The 25,196-nt window shown below is 40.5% G+C and overlaps 1 protein-coding gene across 1 annotated transcript in view; it reads left to right on the forward strand.

Annotated features, from left to right (window-relative positions):
- The first annotated feature begins 2,147 nt into the window (after positions 1 to 2,147).
- Positions 2,148 to 25,196, forward strand: part of oxr1a (oxidation resistance 1a) — a 219,873-nt gene continuing 196,824 nt past the window's right edge. Inside the window, exons 1-2 of the mRNA XM_078171977.1 lie at positions 2,148 to 2,302; positions 22,492 to 22,574. Coding sequence (XP_078028103.1) covers positions 22,558 to 22,574 — 17 coding nt within the window. The 5' untranslated portion in view covers positions 2,148 to 2,302; positions 22,492 to 22,557. The remainder of the gene's footprint in view (positions 2,303 to 22,491; positions 22,575 to 25,196) is intronic.

Genomic DNA, 25,196 nt, shown 5'->3' on the forward strand with positions numbered 1-25,196 from the left:
GTCTTTCTATGAGCTGATTGTTTGCCATTTGGCCAACTAGATATTTTGTAAATTAGGTTCTCACTCAGTCAATGTCAGTGTAACTCATACAATTTATCACCTATTGCTATAGGCCTAATATTCAGTTAGTATTCTGTCGGGATGTGTGGCATCTCTGTGGGGCAGATGAGTGACAGTGGTTACTTTATTTATCTAGTGTTGTCAGATTAAATTCATACAAGGTCTTACACTGTATCAGTGGTTTAGAGTGAGTTAATAATGCCCCTTTACTGACTATATTGTCATAATATATCAATACAGTATACTGCACATACATTGTGTACGTGATGGCCCTATAAAAAAAACAGTTGACCACATTGTGCCTTATAATGCTCAACTTTTACCAAAAATAATTTTTAATCATCTTGAATGAACCCTTGGTGGCCGCCTATGTCACCTAGATTTGCCACTGTGTAACAGGCTACCTTTTTTTAATCAGTTCTTGGTTAACTCCCTGTCTTCATCTATAAAATACTTTCTCTTGCCACAAGCAAGTAGACTGGGGCAACAGGATGAATAATCTTTACAGAGCCTGTCTTGAACTTTACAAAACTGCATATTTACACTACAAACCTTGGAATAATTTATAGAAGAAACTGCCCTCGTACAGGAATACAAACACCTCTTTTTTTAGATAAAGGTTTATAAAGAAAACAAGTGTTTAAATATTCAAGCCCTTTGTCTGTCAGGTCCCATGTTGATGTGCCGCAGTATATGTGAACGCTGAAAATTTTTTATGTGGCTGTATGTGTACTTTACACTGCCATTTTGGTCATGTCCCTGTTGTTAAAGAGATAATGTAGCTCAGGAGGCAGCCTGGTTAGGTGTAGCTTAAATTAAGTGTTTTGACTGTTAATCCTGTGAATTATAATGAAGCCGATTTGTATACTTGAGTTTGAAATAGTCTCTATTAAGCCATGTTTAATGTGTGTTTGATGTGTGTTTTGGGTGTGTTTTGAATCAACTAAACTTAACAGCACTCCACATAAACCCCACTGCTGACTAGTATTTTGGAAGAGTAACTTAGAGCGACAGAGACACTCCACGACACAAGTATAAATGCTCACAATGACGTAGGGCACAGGCTACAGTGTAGGCTATGGCATAGGCTCTGCATAGGGCTGAGCACAAGTATAAATGCACCTTTAGGGGCTGTTTGTTACTTACGAGAGGGAAGGGGGTGGTGTAAAACAGGGATGGCACTTTAAATATTTTTTTCAGGGGATTGATTTGACTAAAGGGAGGGACATTCAACTTTAAATGGTCGGATTGTGTATTTATTTTAAATATTTCTAGAATCCCAAAACCCTCTGGTGCATTTAAAAGGCATGTTTTCTTTAAAAATGTTCAAAATCCAATCATTCATCACAGCCAGACACTGATATATGGTTATTTATTATGGTGGAGGGAGGGTCATGCATTTTAACCCAGCAACTCAGGGAAACTCAAGGAAAAATATTTAGAGCTGTGGCAAGGGGTTAGATATATATATTTTTTTTAAAAAAACTTGCACTGCAGCTAGCCCCCTACTACTATTAGTACAGTCCTTAAGGGGTTTGCACTGTAAAGTGCCTTTATGGGAGGTTTAAGTGGGTTTTTATTTGTCAGTGCAAAATGTACCAGTATGAGTGGCCATTGGGGGCCCCTTTTCCTAATTATTTTGTGGGGGCCCTATGATCACCTGGGCTGCCCCTTCTTCACATAAACCTGTCCAATTGGATAAAACCTCCAAATGGATTGAATATTACACACATTGTTTTTGTTTCAGCATGAAATTAAATGCACCTTTAATGGGGGTGGAGACACAGCAGGGAGGGTGAAACCTCTGATCAGAGTATCTCATGGGATCTGTGTAGTGACTGAAGAAGCAGTGAATTAAATTGCTAATGAAATTGCTACACCCTGCTATTTCACTCTATTTCCACCTAGTAGCTCCACATTTATTTTCATCCTCCACTGCAACTACTGTATCATTCTCATTCCTGCAGTACATCCCAGGATGACAGCTCTCCCTCCCCCTCACCCCCCCCCCCCGCCTTGCCGGGACGCCTGCTTGGTATGGTCCGCTCCTCCCCTCTCCTACGTCTCACCGATGGTAGTTTCTATTGGGAGAAGGTCAAATGACTCCGCATGTCTGCCTGTGTGTACATTCCCGTGATGCACGCCTGATGAAGACTCACTTCCAACACTAATATCGTGTGTCCGAATATGTTTGCGACCATCTGAAGCTGCTCCCTCGCGTCATGTCCCTGTGAAAGTGCCGGTAAGTCCTGGTGTGCTGCGACGGGGTTTGTTGTTTCCGAAACGCTTCACCCGGCTTATATGTTGATGTGGCCGGATAAGTCGTTTCCTTATTAAGGTTTAATGTTTGCAAAGTGTTGTGTTTCCGTGCAGCTGGTGCAGCTCAGGAGCCCGGATGGGTTAAAAATAGTTCCTCCAGGATGCTGCTTCTTGTGATGCTCTCAAACAGTACAGGTGAAATCCAGGTGAAGGGGTCGCTGTAATTGTCCCTAAACGCGTCATTGGGTGCTATTTATGTCGTTTAATTGTAGTTAAACTATGAAGAGGTATCTTACATCCATTTCTCTTCAATATTATCAGCCATAATCTGTCCTTTATTATGCTGTAGGAGCTTAATGGGCAAATATACTAGCAAAAGTAGGTAGGGACTCCCTTCAGGAATATTGCAGGAACATTTAAAGGTACTAGAGAAGAATAAGGATACCATTAAGTTCCATAAGGTCAGTGTAGACTGTTTACAGAATATTATGGAGATAAAAGAAAGGCATGAAAGTACAACAGACATATCAGATATTGAAATAATCCCGCATGTCTGCATGAAATGTTTTCCTTTTATAGTGAGGTGATAATGTTTACCTGCTTTACTCTACTGTAAATGCCATCTGAGGTCAGTGTTAATGTGGGGGAGTGGAAAGTTCACTCCTCAGCAAGTAGAAAGCTCTGAGGGAAGGCAGACTTAATGAAGTGAGTCATCAGAGTCAGCCCAAAACTCCCCCCTGCAGAGTAGCATGTAGCTAAGCCTATTACAGCATTGCATAATGCAATAAGGTATAGCCCCATAAGGTGCAGAATGAGCCGCCTCGGGGGCCCGTATATTGTACGGGCTCCTTAATCTCTTATTATACATCCTCATAAAACATATCAGTCCAGAGCGGGGTCAGCATGTTCAGGTAAGGAGTTGAGGAGTGGAAGTTGTATTACTGTCCAGAGACGCTGAGCTTTGCTGACGCACTCTGTAGTTTGTTCAAGGTCGGTGAGATGTTCAAGGTCGACTCACAGCAAAGTGAGGTGAAGGAGTTGACAAGTGTTGCATGCTGATGAAAATGTGTCATGATATGACTCGTGTTGTGATGACCATGGCTTGTATTGCTTTGCTTGATTCATATTAGCTAGAAAACAGAGACTTTTTTATGATCACCAAGGCTTCTGTTCATTTTAAGGCTGCCATGAATCCGTATAAAAATAGTCTCTTAAAAATGAGCTCCTCCAACTACAGCTGCAACTAACAATTGTTTTCACTTCCAGTTAATCCAGCCAGTCAGTTTTCCCGCTGCCTACGGTAACATATATGACATATATTTGTCCAACTAGTAGTCCAAAACCCAAAGATATTTAATTTATAATATGATGTAAAGATAAGCAGCAGATCTTTACCTTTGAGAAGCCGAAACTAACAGGTCGCCACAAAATACAGTCTCTGTCTGTCCAAGCAGTGCTCTAACATTGTTCAAAATTGCCACTGAATTTGAGAGAGAGAGATTAAAAGAAGTAACCACCATGACATTTCCACTGGCCTCCATGCAGCTACTGTTTACCGACCTTTTTTTTGGCCAGTCCCTGACTATGAACGTGTCACACCAGAAAAAAACAAAAACTATTGCCTATTGTAGCCAGTTTCCCCATATTTAAAAAAAAAAAAAAAAAAAAAAAAAAATTGTATTATTTTAAATCGAAATGCTGACCAATTTCCTGAGCCATCCTCAAATGGCTCTAATCCCAAAAAATAAAGATCAACTTATTGGGAACCTGTCTTGTTAGAGAAAAGAAGAACCATCACCTATGCTACTACAAGAAAGGATAGCACTGACAGACAGACAGACACAGATACACACACACACACACACACACACCTTGAATGATGACTCTCATGATCATATTATGCATGGTCCTGCTGGCTTTGATTAATCCTTCACCCTGCCGTCGACAGTGAACAGTTGCTGTCACCAATTGATTACTGCATTGAGATTCATGTTGATGAAACTGAACTACATTCACTTAGTAGAAAATGATTTCATACACAGCATTTAAAAAAAGAAACAAATTCAATTAGTTCTAATAAAACATATTTCAAGTATGTCAACCTGTTCTTTCATGCTTTTGATGCTCTGTTCTGGCCCTGATAAACTGTAAAGGATGAGGCTTGATGTTTATCGAGGTGGCCTCGACAAAATTCACTAGCACTCGAATTCCTCTGTGAAAGGCTCTAAAGTCATGTGGTGTTTTATCAGCTGCAACTATCTCATCCATCTCTGCAACCTCATTAATGCGCACGCACGGCTCTCAGGTAGAGCCAAGAATCTCTGCAAATTCAGACTGAATTACTAACATCAGATCTGACTTTGTGCCAGGCAGAATGTTTCCTGAAAACACGCTTTGTGAAAAATTAGTTTGAGTGTTTAGCTGCTGCTGTTTTTATCCTGAGGTGTTTCCTATAGCAGTATCTAGTACAAACTGCTTTTACACTGAGCTGATGCAATTTGACCTTCCATAATATAAAAGTAAATTAGTGTCTCTGTATAACCCTGAGTGGCTCCATGCAGATATAAGTGGTTCCATGGAGATTCTGTTGTGTCTACGTACTGCAGTCTATGTAGACATGACTGATCCTGGAATAACGTCCCTCTGAGTCATTAATGGTTTCCATCTATTCTATAACAGCGCCATGCATCCAGTGAGGAAATGTTATTGTACATATTTATTTGTAATACATATGGCTCTCCAATGGTTCTTTGAGAACTCTTCAGTCAAACAGACCAGAGGGAGCCACCGTCACTGGTGGAGAAAGAGCCCTAAATCTGCCTTTGTAACCAGCTGGTGCTAATCCGTGTTCAGACCCCAGAACCCTAGACTCATACAAGTTGTTGCAGTGAAAAAGAATAAAGACGCATTTGAGGCTGGGTGATGCTGGGCAGTGCCACATGAGAATGTTAATCTTGGATAATAAATCTCTTAAAGAGGGTTTGTCTGCAACCAAAATCACCTTTCCTCTGATCACAGGCCAAGGTTTTGGCTCTGTTAGGCACTTTGTTCAGGTGGCGTAAGAACCTTGTAGTTGCTCAATCTCAGTCACTTTAAAAGGGAGTCTATGCAGTTCACATAACAAGTTTGTTCAATATTCTGCAATAGCTGATTAACATGAAAAAAAACCTGTAGCGGAACAAGTAATTGACAAATTGGGAGCATCATTCAGCTGAGTTCAAGGTGCCCTGTGGAGTTTCCTCCTAAACAAAAGGTAATGTTTATTTACTGTGTGTATCCTTGAACATTTCCTCCCTTATAAAACATTTGTAAGGACAGCTCTTTTTAGGTGTTAAATCCTGAATTGTTAACACTCATGTTTACTAGCTTGCAGTTAGTTATCCATCAGGGTCTTAGCCTCCGAGTTTATCAGTTCCTTTTATTGATGTTAGCATGTTTTTTGACAGTCATGCATTGCAAAACCATGACGTTAAACTCATATCTACGCTGCTGGAAACATGTAACAAGAGGGAGTCGAGGCAGAGAGGAGGAAAGCAGTCCAAAGGGTGGCTACATTTCATAAATAAACTTCTGTAAAGTGGTAATTTCAAGTAAGGGAGGAAACACCAGCAGTATGCTGAAACATCTTCTTATGCAACATGGGCTTAAATTGCAGGAATGCCTTGTATTTGACACTCTACGCACGAGTGCCACTGCTTCCCAACTGAGCAGCACGTCTGTTACAGAGTGTAAATATCCTGTGTTATAATAACATTAGCACCACACAGGCAGGCGGAGCAGATTTGTTCCTTGACTAAGAAAACCTAAAGGAAGACAAATATGTGCAAATATTCTCTGATTTCATCCATTTTAGAAACGTCCTACATTGTGACAGATTCAGAGATCATAAAATGGTTGCGTTGATGCTGAAAACCTGTGTAGGCTGACTATTTCCACACAGAAAATTGATCAAGAATCAATAAGAGAATTGTCCAAGGTCATCACGTCTTGTTTCGTCTGACTAACAGATCCTAACCAAAGATATTCAGATTTATAAATATCTTTCTCACATCGGAAATGAGTATTTGGTGGAAAAAAATGACATGATTAACCAAATGGTTCTCAAAATAGTTGTCTCTGAATATCGATTAATTGAGTAATGACCGCAGTGCTACCTGAAAGGATCCCATTTCTTTAAAACTTACAGGTATTAATTTAGAATGTAGTGAAATAAACGTCCTCTGATCTTGGCAAGCAGCTGCATGTGCATTTCAATTCAGGCTTGGTGCCAGCAATTAAACTGCAAGATGAAAGAATTCATTCAGTTTTATTTTAGCTTTTGCAATTATTGGTTTCTCACAGACTGTACTTTTTGTGTTATTTAATTTTTGGAATTAAATAACACAAAAACGTGAACAACGTGCAGAACGTGAACAGAAAGAGGGAGAGCAGAGCAGAGGAGAGGAGAGCAGAGGAGGGGAGGGTCTTGAATCCATATAAAGCAATTAGATAATGACAGGGGCAGTGACACAGTGATTTGTTGCCTGCTGTTGTAATGTGATTCCAGTAGTACAGCTGAAAATGAATTTTAAGGCTTCCAAGAAATTCATTCTTCCATTATGTGGCTTTATGGGTCCATACTAGCTTCAGACATTGTTTACAAAGATGCGACACAGATTCCCAGACACAATAATGCTTTTATGCCACATCGATGTGTCATGTGTGACGTGCTTCGCTACAGATGACTTATGTTTACATGCAGGAGTGTTGTCACAGAAAAGGCTCCATAATTATTAAGGTCCGGGCAGCTAAGCTGCCAGGACACTATTGTAATCCTAGGTATTCTTCTTCTTTCTTCTTCCGAGGAAATCATACTTCCCATGGGTGAAAACTCACCAAACTTTGCACAAAGGTCCAGTCTCATGCCAGATATCCTCAGCTGTAAACTCAAGCCAATAGTCCTGATGGTGGCGCTACAGCAAGCGTCTAAAGTTCAAAACTTTGAAAATTCATAAGAAGTCAACCATATGTGCTACAACTTCACAACTTCCATCAAACTGTAGCCCCAATACTGAAGAAACTTTTGTACACTTAAACCTATTAAAAATTATTAAGTTCATCACTCTGATTTTTTCAGAACCTTAAACCTATCTCCTCCCATAATTTTTGCTCAATTGACACCAAACTTGCTACAGAGCATCTTCAGACTGTCCTGTCAAAAATTGAGCCTACAGTGCATCAAAATGTTTGACTGTAAATGGTACTATAAACATATACATGCAAATTCTTGCTAAATAAATCTTCAATGTTCATGAAAAAATGACAAAATTCTAGAGTCATGGTAGATGATGTGTGGCAAATTTGAGAATTTTATCTCAAAAACTGAATTTTTGACAGCATTTTGAATTTTGCTCTAATGTGAACAATTGGAGTCAATGTAAAAATGGCAATTTTAAACATCAGATTTTCACTTATGAAGCAAATCAATCATTGTTAAAATAAATTACCAACATCTCCATGCTGTCTAGATGCAATATGTGTATTTTCAGATTTTTGTTTCGATAACTGAATTTTTTACAGTGGTTTGAAATCTGCTTTTCCATGCATGGACGGCTGCTAAACCTGCACGTCTGGCTTGGTCAATTTGTGAAGCTACACATGAATTGTCACTGACTAATTAGCACAGTGAGATAGAAATTGATTCTTAGTCTCAGAGGTTGTGAGTTCAAGCCCCACTGATGCAAAAGGCAGATTGTGTTGTTAAATTCCTAAATGTCTTCCAATTCTTCTGCTTGTTGCTCAGAATTGCCTTAAATGCTTGGACCCGACCCATCGCTGCGCAGCAGCTATAATTTTACTTTGTATCTAAAGACAGCTGTGATCACACAGCCAGACTGCAGGCCATAAAGCAGCACCCCTGCAGCCCTCCCTCATTTTTGGTATAAATACCCTGAGGAATGATTTGTTTCTTCGCCCCTCTGTATGTGTTTTTTATCTCTTTTGTCTGGCTGCCTCACTGTTATTCCACTGTCTGATGATTATAATCTCAAAAGAGACTTACGGAGGATAAACAGCCTCAGCAGTCCTCTTAAAAGAACAGGTGAACAATAGTGGAGGACTGGAGGAAGCAGTTGTAGGATGTAGCTTGCACAGTAGCAGGACAGGCTTGGTCTGGGTCCATAATAGCTTTACCTACATATAGTAAACAGCGCCATGGGACTGGTTAGAAGATTACAGAGGATTTGCCATGCTAAGCCATAGGAACCCAGCCCAGTGACCCCCCACCCCCTCCACCCCATGTCTCCTCCCCCTTTCTGGAGCATAGCAACAAACCACCCTCTTATTCTGCCTCCTTTCAGTCTACTTGGCCCACGATGCGGGGGCCGGCCATGTAACCCTAATCACTGATTATATGGATAGGATAAAGGATGGCGGAAGCACTGTTTGGATGTTGATGTTTCATAAAGTGATTAAATCGGTTTCCCTCGAAGTGGTTTGAGAGTGATGAATCTCAGCTCATTTTCTCCGTGCTACCGTTTTCCTCCCCTGCACAGGCAGACGTTTTCTGATAAATCTGCAAATTTTACTTTAACGACCAAACTTATCACCAAAATAGCTGTCGGGGTAAATTAAGGGCATGTTCTGAGTACGTTTCCTTCCTTGCCAATGGAGTGATAATGTGACAGCCAGATGACATACATCACAAAACCAGTGCCACGTAACTTGATGGGAAGAAGGCGATGCTGTCAGCAAACTAAAATCTGATTTGGCCCCGTCACTTAAGTTGAGCGAACATTGCCTTTGGTTCCACTTTGGGACACTGCTTGAAAGCTAATTGAATCAAAGCAAGGGGATGGGGTCATTTTTGACTGATACTCCACGGGCATTTGTCTCTGTCAGCCTAATATCACACAGTGGAGTGACTCAGCAGAAAGCAGTCCCCAACTCAACTGTGTATGTGTCTTTAACTCAAACTGACAGTGTTCTAGCTCCCGTACATACCTTGCCATGAGCTACTCTGCTGGAAAGCTGAGGTTTTCTCTTTTTTTTTTTCTCCCCACCATTGTCATCGTCATGTGCAGCCTCCATGCACGAAGAAACCTCAGGAACACTCACAGACAGAAATAGATCTACCCAGGAAGACAGAGGTTTATTTTGGGTAAACAGTGAACTGTGAAGAAGAGATTCTCAGTAGTTTTCTTGGCATAATGTAATCTCATGGGGCTGTGTAGTTCCTGACTGGAATGATGTTATATTGTACAAGCAAGTAAGAAAAGAGAATCGCTCCCTTGGTGTGAGGAATGACTTTGTTGCTAGGCCCCACATGTCAATATCGCTTTAAGTGGTTCATTTTTTCATCGACCCTTTCATTGACTGTGCCTCCTAATAGAGCTACAGTATGACATGTTTTTATGTAATGTGCAGGAGATAGTGTTTCTCATGTTGGCTTGAAAGTTGAAGGAATTGAGGAAAATGTTCCAAGAGGGAACTCTCTAGGATTCTACATCTGTCTATACCGCAGATTATTCTGACTTTATTAAAAATAGGGACACAACTGTTGGGTGTCGCAACTGATCAGACCATCAGAACTGCCTCAGGCGTCATTATCATCCCGACCAGGCCTCTTACATTATCAGCTTATCAAACATATGTGGACGTGACCTCGATCATTTTGCTGACCTCGATATTGCCTGTTGTGTTTACATGTGTGTTTGTTTACATAAGAGTATCGCCAGCATTTTAGCCAACATAATGCCACAGTAAACAGCAGGGGTTCCCTGACCATCGGCTTGAGGCGTTATCTTTTTGGGTTTTCCGTCCGTCCCCACTTCTGTACGTTCCATTCTCTTGAACTTGATATCTCAAGAACAACTACATTTACATTTGGTACACACATCCACTTGGACTCACCAGTGAACCTATTAGATTTTGATAGTCGAAGGTCGAGGTCACTGTGACTTTGCGTCCACCTCATTCTCGTGAACATGATGTCTGAAATGCCTTGAGGTTGTTTCCTCAAATTTGGCACAAACATCCACTGAGACTCAACAGTGAACTGATTAGAATTTGGGTTCACTGTGACCTTAAAAAACATGTTTTTGGCCAAAACTCAGTAATTCATGCCTGCTAATTCTGACAAAATTTTACAAAAAAAGTCTAATAGGATAACGGATAAAATGATGACATTGATGACAATGATGACAAAAAGGTCAAAGGATGGTCACATGGATGTTAACCATAACTGGTGCGCGGAGGCCTAAAATCACAAGGCGTTAATTCTGTTTTTTCTCTCCACCCCTGCCCACTTAAAACAACACGTAAAAGTAACACAGCGTAGCTTACCAGTAGCCTGCAGCTGCACTTTTGGAGTGAGAGGTACAGTCTTAATAGTCCTTATTTACTTTGCCAACCCTTGGCAACAAGCCAAGAAGTCCGTTGCTTATAGTATTTTTTTTTTATGCTCCAACAACTTCATCCTCCACTCCGTAAATCCACCAGCACCCTGGCTGTATCATGGAGGTGACTGCAGTGTTCCCGGAAATCACTAAGCTTGTCTAGTAGTAGTTTGTTGGGCAAATTTTGTATTAAATCTCAAACTGAGTGATTATGGACTACTCCTTTAAAGTTACGTTAATTTTACGTATACTTTTTGCATATATTAAGGTGTTTATTACTTTTAAAAAATATGTATTTTTTTTTGTCATATTCTAGTTCAAGTGTCTGAATATTCTTTATTAATTAATTTAAAAAATAATTGTTCTTTGAAATGGATTACTTGCATTATATTATCACCATCAGTGGCATGAAATTGAAATAATATTATTATTATTATATATTATTTCTGGGACATTATATCATACAACAAACAAAGTACTTATTGTGATGGGCCTAATCCAAATGTAGCACCACAGACCACTAGGGTTATGATCTCCCCCATGTACAACCATTTTTTATCACATGACTAATGTTCCACACTGAAATCATGTGATGACAAATGAGCCAGTTTCTTTTACTTGAAACCTCTGAAAAAGCCAGAGAGTAAACCTTGATTCAAGACTACTTCCTAAGACTGACACTTGTGAGATTGTTTTGACTAAAATTCAGACCTTGGAATATCTTTATATCTTTGCAGAGCTACGGTTCATCTTAACGAGAGATGAATTTGGAAGTAGTTTGACATGTTGCCAGATTTAAATGAGGCTAGAGCCAGCAGCAAAAGCTGAACAGATGGTCTGCTGGTTTTAGCTTCATATTTAGTGTAAAGATATGAGAGTGGTATCGATCTTCTCATCTTACCCTGGGCAACAACATAAACAAGGGTGTTTTCCAAAATGTCTCACTTTTCCTTCACATTCTCCTCCCTCTTTTAAAGTTTTTTTTTTTTTTTAAATTTATTTTTTACTTTACTTCCCACGTCTCCAATATGTCATTTAAATTTAGCATCTTTCTTTTGTTTAACTACCTTCTCTTCAGAAATTAATTAATGAAGGCACAACGTTTTTGATGAGTGCTGGTTTCTCTTCTGGTACAGGAAGTTGCAAAATTGTTCAGCAGGATTTTGGACTGTCTGTGTTCTCTGTATTCACAGTTGTCAAACATGTCTCATTGCTAGATTATTCAATTTAAATTCAGAGAGCTATTCATGGGAGCTATTATAAAACAATTATTGATGCATCTTTTATCATCAAAATTTTTGATTTCTATACATGACCTCCTCACTGTGTGGTTGCTTGCTGCGACATAAACGAGGCATTTCTTTAGATCTGTTACTTTTTACCATCCAATTGTGTCAGCTGTAACAACATAGAGCTCTGTCTTGCATTTGCTGCAATTGCTACAGGCAGTCAAATTGGCAAGAATTGGCTTTTACATTTAGAATTATTGACTTTTCTGCATGGAGACGTAACCTTTCAAGAGAGAATCACAATGCATCTAAAGAATCCATTTTTATCCTTGCCCTTAAATAATATGCTTTAATTTCTGACTGCCCAGAGTCAAAAAGTCTGTAAAAGCTGGTGGAAATAGTTTTCTATGCAATGTCTAGCCTTACCAGCTTAATTCAAATGTACCATGGGAAAAAATGAACATTTTGTACATGAGCCCATGTCTCCATCATATCTCATAGTATATATAAAGAACTGTACAACAATTTCCTCAAGCCATTAGTGTTTCAGGGAGCTCTTTTTTTTTTAACCTTGTTATCGTGTATTAAAATTCATTATGGGACCAAATTTAAAAAATTTAATAAAACATTAAAGGGACTCAGCCAGAGCTTGTATTCTGTTTAGTGGAAATGGTAATTTAAGAAACATTTATAGTCTTCCATATTTTAACCTCATTGCAGTGGCATTCCCATAAGCATAGATAATATTACCCAAAGCCCGCTGTCTATAAAAGATATAGCTGTTATGATTCAGACTAGATTGAGCCGCCTGGTGCTTTATTAGATGGTGGGAAATGAGGAAGTAAACTGGAGAACTCTGATCCATTAGTTGCTTTGAACCCCTTAATGTGTTAAAGTTATTTTACTTTTATATCTAGTTATATTTTTAGCTTCTCCGTCTAAATCAATCCAGTCAGTAAAAAGAAATACATTGTCCAATTTAAACATAAATTTGTTGTTATTCTTAAGTCTAAATTTCCCTGAAGATAGTGTCGATACATGAATACAATTAAGGCCACACGATATGTAGACATTGAAATCCAACGTGATGAATCCATTTTCCCTTTCCACTGACAACTGACTGGCAAAATTTACATTGTGATGTGTTATTTGCAGGGGAAATGCTCTCATCCAGCGCAACCCAACAATCCAACAATGACACAACTGACCTCAAGCATATTGCCGAGTTCCTCCAGGAGATGCAGATAAGATGCCCCTGAGCAGATAACAATCATGCATTGCAACTATAAGCCCAACGCAAATATGAGAGTAAAAAATGACAGAGAGGGTGTTTATTCGTTGCCAAGTAATTGACTGAACATTTCCATAATGGCATTGTGTTTCCTGCCAGGCTAATGTGACCCCTATTAGTTCAGGAAACGTACTGCAATCAGGCTCTGTGTGCGCCGCCAGACACAGCCAAGGAAATGAATTGGGTAGAAAGGAGAGATGAGGGACCGGAGGGGGAGAGATGTAAACAATGGTGAGGTGCAGACAATGGGACAACCAGGGGACAGGAGTGGAGAACAGAAGGGAAGATGAGTCATATCGCTGCAGCGAATCAGTCCCTGATTGAAATGCCACTGCAGCTACTGGACTATATTAGAATTTAATACCCACCAAATATTCATAATTTCAAAATAGGCATTGGTTTCTCTTCTCTGAGTGCTTTACTTTGTGCTTTACTGTAAGGAAACATGGACATTTTCTGTATTTAAGCTGCACCGGTCATTTTTACACACTGAGAAATGGTGTGCAGTTGCATTTAAGTGAACTATTCACCCTTCAAGCCGATGGCAAGTATCAATACGGTCAACATACCCAACAATAGAAATTGATTTATACAAAGTATTGCCTACATTATCTGAGCTGTTTAGAGTGGCCAGAATTCAGCCTTTCCTGCTCTTTCTTGAATGTTTGCGAGGCGTATTGGAAAAGCAAAAGCTTTGAAATATCTGAGCTATACCTTCTGTGTTGCATGGCTGGTGTTGTGTTGTTTTCTTTCCTCTGTGCTCCTTCATGGCTGTTACTGATTTAGCTGCATGCTGGGCCAGCTAATCCTGCCTCTGATCAATACTCCACTTCTCCTGCTCACACTCTGGATTTCATCCAGGAACCAGCACATCTTTATTTACCTTCTCCTCTCCTCATTCATAAACCGGCGTCAGGGAGGATTTAAATTTACATCTAAAGCAGTATGGATTTGATGCAGCGGATAGAATTTGCTCTGTTTGCCTCGGCATATTTGGTCTGATGTGTTTGCAGTTGTTTGTGTTAACAGTGCACTGGGTACATCCTTAGCTCATCTCTGTTGTGTGTGTGAAATAGCTCTGTCAGCCCTCAACTTAAAGCTGCGTGTGTTAGGCCGAACTCATTGCCCCTGTGTCATTGTTGTTTTACGGCCGGCAGCTTCCAGCAAAAATGCACACCCGAGCACCGGCGATACCTGCTGTCCCTCTGTCTGTCTGAGGGATTCGCCTCAATCCATTACATGCTTGGATGCTGATAGTGTTTGTCAGGATGCTCTGCACGCACAGAAACAATTAAGCTGAAACACAAGGCTGGCTTAATGAAGCTCGGCAGGAAAAACATCCTCAAACAAGGTTCTTTTGCCACTGAGATAGAAGTAGACAAGGTCTGCTCGTGTCAGGAGGAACCACATGGCTCCACTGGGTCATTGTTATGGTGTAGGTTTATGCGTTGATGATAGTGCAGAAAAACCAATATACCATACAAATGAACTAATATCCAATGTAGACTTAATGATTTACTTATGCCCTTGCAACCGCTGTCAATGCTATACTCGCCATTGTAGACAATAGTATTCTTAGTCCCATGCAGGTCTGCCTCATCTGTAATATGTAGGGTTAAAATTTTGCAGCAAATTTCTTACTGGAACTTTATTTTGACAACAAAGGTCATTTTAATTATCTCAGCCAGGCATAAGCCTGGAGGGGATCCTTTGTTAAGTTGTGTGTGTGTGTGCATAGGTGTATTTTTCTGTCGGTCTGTCTGTCTGCAGCTAATCTCTAATAGCCTACTACTGGACCCACTAGCCTATTTTTTTGCATGCACGTGTTTGAATTTATGCTCAAGGACTTTTTGTAGTTGCCCTGATTCACAATTATTGAAAAGCCTGTTTTATTGACTGTTTTATACCATCATTGACTGCTAACTCCTCACTCCACTTACCCAGCCAGTAGGGGCCGCAAGTAATCAACAAAATTACATCGTAAAAGGCATTAAGGGCAATGGGCTCGGTAAATAACAAGCCTTGCTTGCTGGCCACATTTTGGCCATTGAAACTGACATCCACTGAAAAGTTTGGTCTCATTTTGAGCCAGAGCATCTGCAAATTATATCCATACCTGATATGTTATCATCCACCAAAGTTAGGCACGATACAAGATGAATAAATCCCTATTCCCAGCCACTACTGTCCTGCACTTCCTAGTTCCACACATGCCCTCATTTACACCTGCAGGAGATCTACACTCAACTGAGTGCATTTTTCTAGTTAAATTAAATTGATTTTGTGCATAATATAGTATTTTTGGTGCAAATTTGGGATATAGAGAAGTAGATTTAAGCAAAACACAGGCATCATGTTTCCCAGATAATTGGAGTTCAGCGCCTTGTTCTTCATCTGCTGCTTAACTGAGCTAAAATGACCTGTTAACTGTCACCACAGCTAACTCAATTCTTCAAACACAAACAGCATACATTTAATTATCATTTTACTCCCACTGCACAGCAGGAAATGATCTAAAACTGAGGAATGTCCATTATCTAACACTGATTCCAAAAACGAAATGGAACCACACCAAATCTGCTAATAGACGACTGATCACAGGCACTTCAAAAGGAGGAATGACATTTTATGACCAGTTTGTTCTGAGTGACAGAACAAAACAATGGTCTGTTCATTGTAAATCTTTAAGATGGGTCAAGCAGAAAACCAAAGTGTGGTGCACATAACATTAGCTACTTGCTTTAAAAGTTAATTTAATGTACTTTAGTATCAACCATGAATGCAAAACTCCCTTGAAAACTCTGCCGCAAGCACTTCAGTCATTAACTGCTACTGCTGCTGTACTTACACAGATTTCATAAGCCCCACCTTAATCCTAGCACTCACCTGTGGGCTCTGAGTAAGTTTTCCTGAGCTGAGCTTGGTGTATCCTTGCAGGGAGTGACAAGGTCAAAGCCAAATACCAATTTTGTACATTCTGCATTTTTAGCTAAACAAATGGAACATGAATACAGAACAATCGAGAAGAAAAGAATATCCAAATGCAATGTCACATGACTTTAATGGAGACAGTCAAATGCACTTAATTCTTGTGATACAGCCAAAAAAACCCCAAACTATCCAGTAGCTGGGTTTATTTGAATCCATGTTTGTTATTCCTATATTACTGTCTACCGGTCATCTTTGTTGGCTTCACGTTGCTTTTCATTTGAAGGTATAGTGCTTGAATAAGAAACTTATTGGTTAGGGCTCACTGTAAGACCACCGGCAGTTGAAACTGGCCTCATATAATCCCAAATAATGTCTAAATGTATTTTCAGTTTTTGTCTTGGTGCAGTATAGACCCCTGGAAGCTTAAAGGTTTGTTATTATTTTTCTGTGGAAAATGCTGGGTTGGGCAAAGCAGTCTGTAACAGTTTTAAAGCCCTGGAACACTGACGAATGGGAGGATGAGTCACATTTTAGCTGCATTGGAAAAGGAAATTATGCGACTCTTTTAAATTATCTCTCTGTACTCCCTGGGCTGTGAATTTTCCCTCAGATTAGATAAACAGTTCGCTTTAATGAAATGAAATATTTTAGAATAATTGGCTGTCAGTGTGCATGTACCTGCAGCCCTTTATGGCAAGGTATTTCTCATCTCATTAACGTCCCCCTGCTACCATTATAGTGTGAAATGTTTGAGATATAAAAAAGCAGAACCTGTTTGAACATGATGTACTGCTTTAATGTTCAAAGATTTTCCAAAGTGAAATATCTCAACAGCTATCATATGGGTCACCATAAAATTTTGTGCAGACATCCTTGGACGTAGTCACCGTGACGTCACCCATTGGTTTCTGAGGAGCGGGTTTGAAGTTTAAATTAGACGGCTCTGGCCGTCGCCATCTTGGCAGTGCCTGACTCCGCCCAACTCCCTGCCAATCAAAAATGGGCAAAGAGGCAGGCCAAATGAAGCCTGGTTACTTAAACATGCCCACCTCACTCGAAGCAAAGTTAGCTAAGGCTAACAAGCTACGCTACTTTGGCTAGCCCTGTGGTGTTGGCTGCTCCCGCTCATGCTCCCGCTTGGTGCCAGCTCCCTCACAAAACAAAATATCCAAAAGGCACAAACACTGCTGAGAGGTCAGCATTCAATGACTTGCGAATTAGCTGAGATGATGCCTAGCAGACAGAGAGCGGCTAGTTAGCCACCCGTGATGGCGTCACCTGTCACTCAAAGTGACCACGCCCTTAACTATGCACAACTTTAAGCCTTAATAAAATTTAAACGGATGAGTTATAAAAAAAATTCACCCCCTGTACAGTTGTCATGAAAGGGGAAATTAGCTATAGAGACCAAAAACGTTTTTTTGTACCAGGCAGTAAATATGTTTATTTGTGCTGTAAAGTTGAGCATTTTAACATGGGGGTCTATGGGGATCAGAGGTTGTGCTAGACTTTTTCGTCGCCAGTCATTTTGACCGACAGGGTCGTAAAAATCCGGTCATAATCTATATTTACCGGTCATTTTAATTTTTGTTTTTAAATGATAATAAAGATATTCAAAGACATTTAGTTTTCATTCGTTTGTTTTTAATAAATCCAACAAGCAAGTTATGAAGTGTGCATTAATAAGGACATGAACGAAAAGAACAGACATCCACACACCCGTGCCGCAAGCGCTTCTGTCAAGCTGGATAGAGCGGATCGTACCAAACAGGAAGTCAGACACAGAAAAGACGAGAGAATCCGGCCAATTTTCAAAATAAAATAACAGCTCGCACTGAGGAACGTGAGGAGAAAATACCGTGTTTATAATTTAAAATAACACAACAGTGCATAACCGAACACATTTTTCAATACCCTAATCACTTCATTACAATTTTAATTTTGTGTCACCGAGCCTACAGACTACATAAATAAAATGGTCAGAACAATATGCCCTCTTCATTCAGTATTTATCCAACACGCTCAATACATGGACATGCAATGACAAATTGTCATTAACTTATTACGTTATAAAAAACGATTGAAATATGGACTTACCCATGTTTAAAATGACCTGTTGAAGTGAAAAAATGGAACAGACGAGTGGAGTCGAGCGCAGGAGAAATGCGCTGCCTGTGGTGTCGACAGTCAAGTGCCTGCGAGTATACTTGCTGGACTTCGGCGGCACTAACGCGTCCAGTGTGTCCAGGCCGTTATGTCAACAATGCTACATGAAGCAGATGAATGACTTCTCTGCAGTGTGAAAACGGCAGCCACTTAAACCACTGACTGTGCACTCCGCCACCAAGTGGGCAGGGGTGGTAATTGCAACCGGTCAAAATGACGGACAGCATTCAGATTTTCCGGTCATTGTTGTAAAAAAAACAGTCAATGACCGAGAATATCCGGTTAACGCGACCCCTGATGGGGATTGACTAGCTTTTGGAGCCTGCCTCAAATGGCCATTCAACGTACTGCAGTTTTTTGGCACTTACGCATTGGCTTCACTCGTCATGGAGGTTGCCGCTTGGATATATCCTAATAACTTTGGTGATCCCCTGACTTTTTCTCTGGTGCCACCAGGAGGCTGCATTTGTGGTTTTAAGTCCAACTGAACGGATTACATTTAGTCATTCTTTTTTGCATGATGTCGGTGATTTTATAATGTATTATGATTTTCGGATTATTATTAGGAAGGCTCTCCCTCAGGGGGACAAGTGAAAAAGTAAACAAACTCTGTCAGACAGTGTGTTGTTGAAATGTTGGTATTGAAAAGTCAGGACCACACTGGCATCCAAAGGGACCAAAGTGACATTTGCAGGTATGTTTTCATGCTGTTGCAGCAGCAATTGGCTTATGTTAGCTAGCCTGCAAACAATTGTTAGCAGTGCACTTTTTACATCAAATTTTTATTTTTTTCTATATTATACAGTACAGGCCAAAAGTTTGGACACACCTTCTCATTCAATGTGTTTTCTTTATTTTCATGACTATTTACATTGTAGATTCTCACTGAAGGCATCAAAACTATGAATGAACACATGTGGAGTTATGTACTTAACAAAAAAAGGTGAAATAACTGAAAACATGTTTTATATTCTAGTTTCTTCAAAATAGCCACCCTTTGCTCTGATTACTGCTTTGCACACTCTTGGCATTCTCTCCATGAGCTTCAAGAGGTAGTCACCTGAAATGGTTTTCCAACAGTCTTGAAGGAGTTCCCAGAGGTGTTTAGCACTTGTTGGCCCCTTTGCCTTCACTCTGCGGTCCAGCTCACCCCAAACCATCTGGATTGGGTTCAGGTCCGGTGACTGTGGAGGCCAGGTCATCTGCCGCAGCACTCCATCACTCTCCTTCTTGGTCAAATAGCCCTTACACAGCCTGGAGGTGTGTTTGGGGTCATTGTCCTGTTGAAAAATAAATGATGGTCCAACTAAACGCAAACCGGATGGGATGGCATGTCGCTGCAGGATGCTGTGGTAGCCATGCTGGTTCAGTGTGCCTTCAATTTTGAATAAATCCCCAACAGTGTCACCAGCAAAACACCCCCACACCATCACACCTCCTCCTCCATGCTTCACAGTGGGAACCAGGCATGTGGAATCCATCCGTTCACCTTTTCTGCGTCTCACAAAGACACGGCGGTTGGAACCAAAGATCTCAAATTTGGACTCATCAGACCAAAGCACAGATTTCCACTGGTCTAATGTCCATTCCTTGTGTTTCTTGGCCCAAACAAATCTCTTCTGCTTGTTGCCTCTCCTTAGCAGTGGTTTCCTAGCAGCTATTTGACCATGAAGGCCTGATTGGCGCAGTCTCCTCTTAACAGTTGTTCTAGAGATGGGTCTGCTGCTAGAACTCTGTGTGGCATTCATCTGGTCTCTGATCTGAGCTGCTGTTAACTTGCCATTTCTGAGGCTGGTGACTCGGATGAACTTATCCTCAGAAGCAGAGGTGACTCTTGGTCTTCCTTTCCTGGGTCGGTCCTCATGTGTGCCAGTTTGGTTGTAGCGCTTGATGGTTTCTGCGACTCCACTTGGGGACACATTTAAAGTTTTTGCAATTTTCCGGACTGACTGACCTTCATTTCTTAAAGTAATGATGGCCACTGGTTTTTCTTTAGTTAGCTGATTGGTTCTTGCTATAATATGAATTTTAACAGTTGTCCAATAGGGCTGTCGGCTGTGTATTAACCTGACTTCTGCACAACACAACTGATGGTCCCAACCCCATTGATAAAGCAAGAAATTCCACTAATTAACCCTGATAAGGCACACCTGTGAAGTGGAAACCATTTCAGGTGACTACCTCTTGAAGCTCATGGAGAGAATGCCAAGAGTGTGCAAAGCAGTAATCAGAGCAAAGGGTGGCTATTTTGAAGAAACTAGAATATAAAACATGTTTTCAGTTATTTCACCTTTTTTTGTTAAGTACATAACTCCACATGTGTTCATTCATAGTTTTGATGCCTTCAGTGAGAATCTACAATGTAAATAGTCATGAAAATAAAGAAAACGCATTGAATGAGAAGGTGTGTCCAAACTTTTGGCCTGTACTGTATATTATATTTTTTCTTATATTTTCTGACCACATAGGCCTAACAGCGAATATATGTCATCATCGTTGGCTTTAGCCTGTGTCTAACTGGCTAATGTTAGTACGTTAACATGCTAAACTCAGTTGGCTATTATTGCAAACTAAACATTAGCATGTCAGCTTTGTCACTGGGAGCATGTTAGTATAACAGCATTTTCATTTTGCTCAAAGCTAATTTACTGGTCTAACCATCTTAAACTGCAAATAAATGTCATTCTTATCACTGCTGGCTTTAGTCTATGTCCAAATGGCCAATGTTAGTATGTTAATGCAAATGTTAATATTAATTGCGGTTCCTGCTATTTGTATACCACATTGTGATTTTGATACAACATTCATATACCATAGCCTCACAGAGCTGCTAACATGGTTGTAGACTTTTAGTTTGATAATATATGTTTTGTACAGTGGTGAAGCCACCCTAGCTGGAAAGTGAAACTGGTGACAAACTGTTGACAATAGCTTTTGCCCTTATCAGAGATATGTGTTTTGTTTGGTTTCCAACAGGGAGACTACTTAAGTCCTTAATCCAGCTAATTGCATTATCAAATGCACGTCATACCTTGACAGTAATGCAGTGTCAGAACAGTTAATCTTCACCCCAGGCAGTATTTAAGACGTTTTTTGTCTGTAAAACTCTGCCAAATACAATATGAAGAAATTAAAATTTTTGTATTCTAACATTTTTCTGGCTGCTTGCCTCTGTTATCGTCTGTGAATCATAGAAGCCACAAAATTGGCTGTTGCACTGCCTTAGGTTACTTACAGAACTGAGTACATCCACGGTTTCTTTGTCACCTGAATGAATTATCAAATGTTTCCAGTGTCACACTACTTTGTTAACCTTAACACCTGCTTATTCAGCTGCTCCCTGCTCCCTGCCCCCTGCCACTGTGTAGGAGAGAGGAATCACGCTCCAAGTGTTATAAATGAGATGGTGTGTATGCGTGTGCATGTCGGTGCGTCTAACTGATGGAGGTGGGAAGGAAGGTAGATGGGACCGAGCTGGGCGCTTTAATCAGCCCATTCTCCTTCCCTTTCCTTCCCTCCTTCCCTCTGGCTCTCCACTCATCTCATTACAGACAGGAGAGGGTGAGAAGTGAGGCCTGCACAGACATTAATTATTGAATCCTATCTTCTTTTACTCCAGCTCCTCCACCACAGTCTCTGATAACCTTAACTCCCAGCCATTATACAATGTGGTAGGTATAGCACAGACATCTAGAGAGAGAGTCAGTTTGGGGATTTAACAATTCAGAGACTGTCCCACTTAATTGCCTGCATGTGACATGTTTGCCTACACAAGCATTTATATAGTCCTCCTTTTTAATTGCATTTTAATTGTTCCTCGTCGCTCCAGTTGAGCTTCAGTGCTAATTAATTCCATTCGGCTTTAAATTGGTGCTGTTGTCATGAAGTAAAGCAAATGATTATTAAAGTTGACATTTGACTCCATGTATTGTCTTTGTCATGTTGGCTGAGTTATGCTCTGCTCATTGCCTCCTGCCATGCCCAGTCAATTTGAATCGCTCAGTTGGAGGCCAGCTAATGGAGGTTGTTGAGGGTCAGCGTGGCCAAGGCATTCAGACAACTTGAGGGCGACCTGACTGTGATGCTGAAAATCTCACTGTTCTCTCCTTCTGTCCCCCGTCCCTGTCTTTTTGCTTTGTATGTATGTGTGTGTTCATCCATGTGTGCGTGCTTCCTGCAGGTTTGAAAAGTCAACATCAAACCACGACTTCGCAAAGCCTCTGAGCAGAAAGAAGACGCTGCCAAGATGTTCAGCACCAAAAGGTCAGCACAATGTCACTTTTGATCTATTCTTATCAAATCAAAAGAAAAAAGAAAGACAGCAGAAATCTCAGGGCGTTTTTAAAATGGCTTCTGTTGATAATGGCTGACATTTCTGGTGAGCTATGTTCCACTGATGATTTTGGATTTGAAAAGACATTGATGTGCACAAAGGTGATGGTTGATATCAGGTCACCTTCATTATTTGTTCACTGTAAAGTGTGTGAAATATATAATTTGAGGCTCAGTATTTTTACCCATATACACTTTGGAGTTGTTATTTTCAGCCACCGCATTTCTTAATAGGCAGACCACAGAGAACTCTTTAAACTGAAGTGTAAACACTCTCACAAAGCCTTTGTGGAAAATTTAGGAAACCCAGTTTACAGTCCTCCATGGTTGTGTGTACATTCTGTATTTTTAATGTGGCTTGTGCTAGCGTAGAGTCTGCATAAATCATTTATCACTTTGGCTTTTCTGGATGTTGACTGCGAGGTAGAAGTGGTCACATGGCTCAGCCAGTATGTGTAAGGTGGGTTAGGTGGATCAAAACAAAATGCTTTTGGTTGTTTCTTCCATGTTGTTTTAATCCTAGGTGAAACAGTTCACAGCTTTGGTTTGGTTTATATTTAGTTCTAGATACATCACTGAAAACAGCCCATTCATTCTTCTGTTGAAAACACAAATTAATTTCTCTTGAATAATTTATCCCATGAATTATAATAGAACAGTAGGCTGCATTTTGAATCAATAAGGTTATAATGTGCTGGCTTATTACCTTTTTAAAGCTAATTTTGTTCTCACAGCCTTCAGCTGTATAACCTGGTGAGGCTGTGTGCAGAAATTGCAACCTGGAAATGTTAAATTGCTCAGTTAAATTTATATGTGAACAGTCAATATTAGGAAAGAAATGACAAAGTGAAATTTCTTACAACAAACTGGTGAGAAAAAAATAATATCTGGAAGTGCAACACATACAAAACATTTTTATCATACTGAATCTGTTACGAATTGACCATTCACAAAACCCATCTCCTAAATAGCAATTGTTCAATCATACTGTAGCTTAGCAACTGTAACAAGGCACAGCAGGCCTGCCAAACATTGGATTTCTCAACATGATGACGCAGTGTGCATTGGGCTGGGGAAAGAGCAATACTCGAGTTTTTGAGGGTGGTGTCTTCTTTTAGCCTTTACAAATCCAAAAATAAAAGAGTAAAATTGAAGGAAATGGATTAAAGTGGGTGTTTGTCTAACATAAGCTGCAAATGGTAACATTTCTGGCTCACTATCTTTGTAGCTACAGGGTTATTTTCAAGGCCAAGAAGCATTTCATACTAATTTGATTTTTGAGCTACAGGGTAGTTAAAAAACAGATGGCACATCCACTGTGTTGTATTTCCATGCTGTGTGGAAGCCGGTCCTAGATGCTACTATATCAGAGGCCCTGTTTAGACCTGGTATGAACATGCATTTTGGGTGATCCGGTCGCAAGTGGTGAAGAGAGTTCTGAGCTGGAAGGCAAAGCTTTTGATTTACTGGTCCATCCACATCCCAACCTTCACCTATGGTCATGAGCTCTGGGTAGTGATCGAAAGAATGAGGTCGCGGATAAAGCTGATGAAATGAGTTTTCTCAGAAGGGTGGCTGGGCTCAGCCTCAGAGATAGAATAAGGAGCTTGGGCATCCAGAGGTAGCTCGGAGTAGAGCCACTGTTCTTCCGCGTCAGAAGGTATTAGTTGAGGTGGTTTAGGGATCTGAGCAGGATGGGTGCCTCCTGTTAGAGGTGTTCCAGGCACGTTGAACTGGTAGGAGGCCCCAGGGACGTCTGAAATACTTTGCTCAGCCTGCTGTCCTCATGACCCGGCTTCAGATATGTGGCTGCAAATGGATGGATGGATGGATGGGTGGATGGACGGTCACAAGTGAACAGCAAATGTCAATGTCAACACTGCCCCTAGCACAGTCATTGTGTCCACACTTTTGGTAGCTGCTTTGTAGCATGCTCGCTAGTCATGTTAGCAATTGTGTCAGAACAGGTTGAGTTTTCATTGTCCGCAGAATCAAACACGTCTGCTTCCATAGAGCAACACAAGGGATGGTCACCCAACACTTCATCTAACGTGATTAAAAAATGGATATGTAATGCACTGTAACCAAATCAACCACCATGAAACTTTGATCAGGCTTTCAACCTCGGCAGTGTAGTTCTTAAATGAGCCAAGGTTCAGCAGAGGCATTGTCTTGTTTCTCGCCTCAAATGTTTTCAGAAATAGATTTTTGGTAGACTGTTTAGACCGAATAACAGGAAGTTTATGAGCAGGCCGCCCTACTGTTTACTGTTTGAATCTACGAGCAGAGAACCAGGGACTGCCCAGCTAGCAGCGTGTTTATTCAGTCAGGTTCATTTCACGATAGAGCCCAGGAGAGCATTGGTACCAACCTTCCTTTTCCAATGGATACACCCATCAAGCAGCCAGTTGATTTGAGCAGTGCATCCTGTAATGTTCTCGCCAGATCTTGTGGAAATGCACTGTCATTTTCCGATCTTAAAACAGGCCAGGTTGAAACATTAAAAAGTCAGCTGGACACAACATATTCAGCCAGTTAATGGAGCTAACGTTA

The sequence above is a fragment of the Epinephelus lanceolatus genome, chromosome 10, assembly GCF_041903045.1.
Source record: "Epinephelus lanceolatus isolate andai-2023 chromosome 10, ASM4190304v1, whole genome shotgun sequence".
Taxonomy (NCBI): Eukaryota; Metazoa; Chordata; class Actinopteri; order Perciformes; family Serranidae; genus Epinephelus; species Epinephelus lanceolatus.